Raw genomic sequence first — 8,260 nt, 5'->3', positions numbered from 1 at the left:
AGCTGTGGTTTTGGTGCATTACATATGACAGCTAGAGACTAAGTGCGCACGAATGTGGCCTTTGTTGTCTGTTCCTGGCACTGCCTCGCTGGGGGGGGGTTCATGTGTGGCGGGTTGGCGACGAGAATGGATGAAGGCAGCAGGTATGGATATATACATATGTATATATGTATATGACTGTGTATTCATATGAATGTATAGGTTGAAATATATATGTATGTATATGTGCGTGTGTGGGCGTTTATGCATATACATGTGTATGTGGGTGGGTTTGGCCATTCCTCGTCTGTTTCCTTGCGCTACTTCACTAACGCGGGAGATAGCGATTATGTGTAATAGATAGAATACAAATAGAAAATGAATATATGCAAAATGTTATGTCATGCAGAGGATAAATATGGTGAACAATTAGCTTGAAAGTAAAGTATATCATGAGTCATCATGTTATCAACACTTGAACACCAAGCGACCAAACTCCAAAAATTTAACCCCTACCCCGAACCAGCCAACCAAAATAAAAACATACCAAACTTTCCTTCATGCATCGTATCAGTATCTAATCTTTTCCACATTTGCAACCGCATCAGATCTTTGGCCTGAGGTCTGGTAATGGTGTGCTGGATGTTAGGGATCACTCGTGAGGCAGTGGGAGAGGCTCTCCCACACCAGGGTGACAAGAGCAATGCTTGAACCAAACAGCAGCACGTAGAAGGCTCCTTGCAAATGCTCAAGCCCCAGTGACACTTGGCTGCTGTCCTCCTGAAAATTGGCGACGAGAATGGATGAAGGCAGCAAATATGAATATCTACATATATATATTTATATATATGTATATATATATATATATATATATATATATATATATATATATATATATATATATATATATATATATATATATATATATATATATATATATATATATTTATTATTATTATCATTAATATCATTATTTTGCTTTGTCACTTTCTCCCGTGTTAGCGAGGTAGCGCAAGGAAACAGACGAAAGAATGGCCCAACCCTCCCACATAAACATGTATATACATACACTTCCACACACGCAAATATACATACCTATACATCTCAATGTATACGTATATATACACACACAGACATATACATATATACACATGTACATAATTCATACTGTCTGCCTTTATTTATTCCCATCGCCACCCCACCACACATGGAATAACAACCCCCTCCCCCCTCATGTCTGCGAGGTAGCGCTAGGAAAAGACAACAAAGGCCCCATTCGTTCAAACTCAGTCTCTAGCTGTCATGTAATAATGCACCGAAACCACAGCTCCCTTTCCACATCCAGGCCGAACAGAACTTTCCAGGGTTTACCCCAAACGCTTCACATGCTCTGGTTCAATCCATTGACAGCACGTCGATCCCGGTATACCACATCGTTCCAATTCACTCTATTCCTTGCACGCCTTTCACCCTCCTGCATGTTTAGATTCCGATCACTTAAAATCTTTTTCATTCCATCTTTCCACCTCCAATTTGGTCTCCCACTTCTCCTCGTTCCCTCCACCTCTGACACATATATCCTCTTGGTCAATCTTTCCTCACTCATTCTCTCCATGTGACCAAACCATTTCAAAACACCCTCTTCTGCTCTCTCAACAACAATCTTTTTTATTTCCACACATCTCTCTTACCCTTACATTACTTACTCGATCAAACCACCTCACACCACATATTGTCCTCAAACATCTCATTTCTAGCACATCCACCCTCCTGTGCACAACTCTATCCATAGCCAACGCCTCGCAACCATACAACATTGTTGGAACCACTATTCCTTCAAACATACCCATTTTTGCTTTCCGAGATAATGTTCTCGACTTCCACACATTCTTCAAGGCTTCCAGAATTTTCGCCCCTTCCCCCACCCTATGATTCACTCCGCTTCCATGGTTCCATCCGCTGCCAGATCCACTCCCAGATATCAAAAACACTACTTCCTCCAGTTTTTCTCCATTCAACCTTACTTCCCAATTGACTTGACCCTCAACCCTACTGTATCTAATAACCTTGCTCTTATTCACGTTTACTCTCAACTTTCTTCTTTCACACATTTTACCAAACTCAGTCACAAGCTTCTGCAGTTTCTCACATGAATCATCCACGAGCGCTGTATCATCAGCGAACATCAACTGACTCACTTCCCAAGCTCTCTCATCCACAACAGACTGCATACTTGACCCTCTTTCCAAAACTCTTGCATTCACCTCCCTAACAACCCCATCCATAAACAAATTAAACAACCATGGAGACATCACACAATCCTGCCGCAACTACATTCACTGATAACCAATCACTTTCCTCTCTTCCTACACGTACAAATGCCTTACATCCTCAATAAAATCTTTTCACTGGTTCTAACAACTTGCCTCCCACACCATATATTCTTAATACCTTCCACAGAGCATCTCTATCAACTCAATCATATGCCTTCTCCAAATTCATAATTGCTTCATACAAATCCATTTATTTTTCTAAGTATTTCTCACTTGCATTCTTCAAAGCAAACACCTGATCCACACATCCTCTACTACATCGGAAACCACACTGCTCTACCCTAATCTGATGCTCTGTACATGCCTTCACCCTCTCAATCAATACCCTCCAATATAATTTACAAAGAATACTCAACAAACTTATACCTCTATAATTTAAACACTCACTTTTGTTCCCTTTGCCTTTGTACAATGGCACTGTGCAAGCATTCTGCCAATCCTCAGGCACCTCACCATGAGTCATACATACACTAAATAACCTTACCAACCAGTCAACAATACATTCACCCCCTTTTTTAATAAATTCCACTGCAATACCATCCAAACCCTCTACCTTGCCGGCTTTCATCTTCCGCAAAGCTTTTACTACCTCTTCTGTGCTTACCAAATCATTCTCCCTGACCTTCTCACTTTGCACACCACCTCGATCAAAACACCCTATATCTGCCACTCTATAATCAAACATTCAACAAACGTTCAAAATACTCACTCCACCTCCTTCTCACATCACCACTACATGTTATCACATCCCCATTAGCCCCCTTCACTGAAGTTCCCATTTGTTTCCTTGTCTTACGTACTTTATTTATCTCCTTCCAAAACAACTTTTTATTCTCACTAAAATTTAATGATACTCTCTCACCCCAACTCTCATTTGCCCTCTTTTTCACCTCCTGCACCTTTCTCTTGACCTCCTGCCTCTTTCTTTTATACATCTCCCACTCATTTGCATTATTTCCCTGCAAAAATCGTCCAAACGCCTCTCTCTTCTGTTTCACTAATAATCTTACCTCTTCATCTCACCACTCACTACCCTTTCTAATCTGCCCACCTCCCACGCTTCTCATGCAACAAGCATCTTTTGCGCAAGCCATCACTGCTTTCCTAAATACAGCCCATTCCTTCCCCACTCCCCTTACGTCCTTTGTTCTCATCTTTTTCCATTCTGTACCCAGTCTCTCTTGGTACTTCCTCACACAAGTCTCCCTTCCGAGTTCACTTACTCTCACCACTCTCTTCACCCCAACATTCTCTCTTCTTTTCGGAAAACCTCTACAAATCTTCACCCTCGCCTCGACAAGATTATGATCAGACATCCGTCTAGTTGCACCTCTCAGCACATTAAGATGCAAAAGTCTCTCTTTCGCGCATCTATCGATTAACATATAATCAAATAACGCTCTCTGGCCATCTCTCCTACTTACGTACGTATACTTATGTATATATCTCTTTTTAAACCAGGTATTCCCAGTCACCAGTCCTTTTTCAGCACATAAATCTACAAGCTCTTTACCATTTCCATTTACAACACTGACCAACCCATGTACACCAATTGTTCCATCAAATACCACATTACTCACCTTTGCATTCAAATCACCTATCACTATAACCTGGTCTCGTGCATCAAAACCAATAACAAACTCACTCAGCTGCTCCCAAAACACTTGCCTCTCATGATCTTTCTTATCATGCCTAGGTACATATGCACCAATAATCACCCATCTCTCTCCATCCACTTTCAGTTTTACCCATATCAATCTAGAGGTTACTTTCTTGCACTATATCACATACTCCCACCACTCCCGTTTCAGGAATAGTGCTACTCATTCCCTTCCTCTTTTCCTCTCACTATCCCTGACTTTACTCCCAAGACATTCCCAAAGCGTTCTTCCCCTTTACCCTTGAGCTTCGTTTCACGCAGAGCCAAAACATCCAGGTTCCTTTCCTCAAACATACTAACTATCTCTCCTTTTTTCTCATCTTGGTTACATCCACACACATTCAGACACCCCAATCTGAGCCTTCGAGGAGGATGAGCACCCCCCGCGTGACTCCTTCTTCTGTTTCTCCTTCTAGAAACTTAAAATACAAGGAGGGGAATGTTTCCAGCCCCTGCCCCAGTCCCCTTTAGTCGCCTTTTACGACACTTGAGGAATGCGTGGGATGTATTGTTTCACCCCTATCCCCAGGGATAGGGGATATATGGATATATAAGTTCCCAAGTGCACTTTCGTTAATAATCACATCATCCGGGGAGACACAAGGGAGAAATATAACATCCAGTCGGTATACATTAAAGAGACGTAGCTAGGAGGCCATTTGGTAAACATATGTATCCTTATTGCGTTCCATTTTCCCTCTGGACTCTTAGGAATATACTTCATCACGCGCAAAATTGTGATCCTTTCCAATATATATATATATATATATATATATATATATATATATATATATATATATATATATATATATATATATATATATATATATATATATATATATATATATATATATATATATATATTATTTTTTTTTCTTTTTTTTTTTTGCTTTGTCGCTGTCTCCCGCGTTTGCGAGGTAGCGCAAGGAAACAGACGAAAGAAATGGCACAACCCACCCCCATACACATGTATATACATACGTCCACACACGCAAATATACATACCTACACAGCTTTCCAAGGTTTACCCCAGACGCTTCACATGCCCTGATTCAATCCACTGATAGCACGTCAACCCCGGTATACCACATCGCTCCAATTCACTCTATTCCTTGCCCTCCTTTCACCCTCCTGCATGTTCAGGCCCCGATCACACAAAATCTTTTTCACTCCATCTTTCCACCTCCAATTTGGTCTCCCTCTTCTCCTCGTTCCCTCCACCTCCGACACATATATCCTCTTGGTCAATCTTTCCTCACTCATTCTCTCCATGTGCCCAAACCATTTCAAAACACCCTCTTCTGCTCTCTCAACCACGCTCTTTTTATTTCCACACATCTCTCTTACCCTTACGTTACTTACTCGATCAAACCACCTCACACCACACATTGTCCTCAAACATCTTATTTCCAGCACATCCATCCTCCTGCGCACAACTCTATCCATAGCCCACGCCTCGCAACCATACAACATTGTTGGAACCACTATTCCTACAAACATACCCATTTTTGCTTTCCGAGATAATGTTCTCGACTTCCACACATTCTTCAAGGCTCCCAGAATTTTCGCCCCCTCCCCCACCCTGTGATCCACTTCCGCTTCCATGGTTCCATCCGCTGCCAGATCCACTCCCAGATATCTAAAACACTTCACTTCCTCCAGTTTTTCTCCGTTCAAACTCACCTCCCAATTGACTTGACCCTCAACCCCACTGTACCTAATAACCTTGCTCTTATTCACATTTACTCTTAACTTTCTTCTTTCACACACTTTACCAAACTCAGTCACCAGCTTCTGCAGTTTCTCATATGAATCAGCCACCAGTGCTGTATCATCAACGAACAACAACTGACTCACTTCCCATGCTCTCTCATCCACAACTGACTGCATACTTGCCCCTCTTTCCAAAACTCTTGCATTCACCTCCCTAACAACCCCATCCATAAACAAATTAAACAACCATGGAGACATCACACACCCCTGCCGCAAACCTACATTTACTGAGACCCAATCACTTTCCTCTCTTCCTACACGTATACATGCCTTACATCCTCGATAAAAACTTTTCACTGCTTCTAAAAACTTGCCTCCCACACCATATATCCTTAATACCTTCCACAGAGCATCTCTGTCATCTCTATCATATGCCTTCTCCAGATCCATAAATGCTACATACAAATCCATTTGCTTTTCTAAGTATTTCTCACATACATTCTTCAAAGCAAACACCTGATCCACACATCCTCTACCACTTCTGAAACCACACTACTCTTCCACAATCTGATGCTCTGTACATGCCTTTACCCTCTCAGTCATTACCCTCCCATAGAATTTACAAGGAATACACAACAAACGTATACCTCTGTTATTTGAACACTCACTCTTATCCCCTTTGCCTTTGTACAATGACACTATGGAAACATTCCGCCAATCCTCAGGCACCTCACCATGAATCATACATACATTAAATATCTTACCAACCAGTCAACAATACAGTCACCCCCTTTTTTAATAAATTCCACTGGAATACCATCCAAACCCGCTGCCTTGCCGGCTGTCATCTTCCACAAGGCTTTTACTTCCTCTTCTCTGTTTACCATCTGCCACGCTATTATCAAACACATTCAACAAACGTTCAAAATACTCACTCCATCTCCTTCTCACATCACCACTACTTCTTATCACATCCCCATTATCCCCATTCACTGAAGTTCCCGTTTGTTTCTTTTTCTTACGTACTTTATTTATCTCCTTCCAAAACATCTTTTTATTCTCCGTAAAATTTGATGATACTCTCTCACCCCAACTCTCATTTGCCCTCTTTTTCACCTCCTGAACCTTTCTCTTGACCTCCTGCCTCTTTCTTTTCTACATATCCCACTCATTTGCATTATTTCCCTACAAAAATCGTCCAAATGCCTCTTTCTTCTCTTTCACTAATAACCTTACTTCTTTATCCCACCTTTCACTACCCTTTCTAATATGCCCACCTCCCAAGCTTCTCATGCCACAAGCATCTTTTGCGCCAGCCATCACTGCTTCCCTAAATATATCCCATTCCTCCCCCACTCCCCTTACCTCCTTTGTTCTTACCTTTTTCCATTCTGTACTCAGTCTCTCCTGGTACTTCCTCACACAAGTCTCCTTCCCAAGCTCACTTACTCTCAAGACTCTCTTCACCCCAACATTATCTCTTCTTTTCGGAAAACCTTTACAAATCTTCACCATCGTCTCGACAAGATAATGATCAGACATCCCTCCAGTTGCGCCTCTCAGCACATTAACATTCAAAAGTCTCTCTTTCGCGCGCCTATCAATTAACACGTAATCCAATAACGCTCACTGGCCATCTCTCCTACTTCCATACGTATACTTATGTATATCTCTCTTTTTAAACCAGGTATTCCCAATAACCAGTCCTATTTCAGCACATAATTCTATAAGCTCTCCACCATTTTCATTTCCAACACTGAACACCCCATGTATCACCCATAAATCACCCATCACTATAACCCAGTCTTGTGCATCAAAACCACTAACACACTCATTCAGCTGCTCCCAAAACACTTGCCTCTCATGATCTTTCTTCTCATGCCCAGGTGCATATGCACCAATAATCACCCATCTCTCTCCATCAACTTTCAGTTTTACCTATATCAATCTAGAGGTTATTTCTTACACTTTATCACATACTCCCACCATTTCTCTTTCAGGAGTAGTGCTACTCCTTCCCTTCCTCTTGTCCTGTCACTTACCTCCGACTTTAATGCCAAGACATTCCCAGACCACTCTTCCCCTTTACTCTTGAGCTTCGTTTCACTCAGAGCCAAAACATCCAGGTTCCTTTCCTCAAACATATTACCTATCTCTCCTTTTTTCTTGTCTTGGTTATATCCACACACATTAAGACACCCCAGTCTGAGCCTTCGAGGAGGATGACCACTCCCCGCGTGACTCCTTCTGTTTCTCCTTTTAGAAAGTTAAAATACAAGGATGAGTGGGTTTCTAGCCCCCCGCTCCCGTACCCTTTAGTCGCCTTTTACGACACTTGAGGAATGCGTGGGAATTATTTTTTCTCCCCTATCCCCAGGGATATATATATATATATATATATATATATATATATATATATATGAAGTCTGTTGTGGATGAGAGAGCTTGGGAAGTGAGTCAGTTGTTGTTCGCTGATGATCCAGCGCTGGTGGCTGATTCATGTGAGAAACTGCAGAAGCTGGTGACTGAGTTTGGTAAAGAGTGTGAAAGAAGAAAGTTAAGAGTAAATGTGAAT

General features: G+C 41.6%; 1 protein-coding gene across 1 annotated transcript in view; it reads right to left on the bottom strand.

The window, feature by feature from the left end:
• Positions 1-624: 624 nt before the first annotated feature.
• Positions 625-8,260, bottom strand: part of LOC139757340 (glutamate receptor-like) — a 62,535-nt gene continuing 54,899 nt past the window's right edge. The window contains exon 14 of the mRNA XM_071677764.1: positions 625-759. Within this exon, the coding sequence (XP_071533865.1) occupies positions 625-759 (135 nt within the window). The remainder of the gene's footprint in view (positions 760-8,260) is intronic.

Source organism: Panulirus ornatus, chromosome 25 (assembly GCF_036320965.1).
Source record: "Panulirus ornatus isolate Po-2019 chromosome 25, ASM3632096v1, whole genome shotgun sequence".
Classification (NCBI taxonomy): Eukaryota; Metazoa; Arthropoda; class Malacostraca; order Decapoda; family Palinuridae; genus Panulirus; species Panulirus ornatus.
The sequence above is the reverse complement of the archived record's forward strand: the minus strand, read 5'-3'. Positions and strand labels throughout refer to the sequence as shown.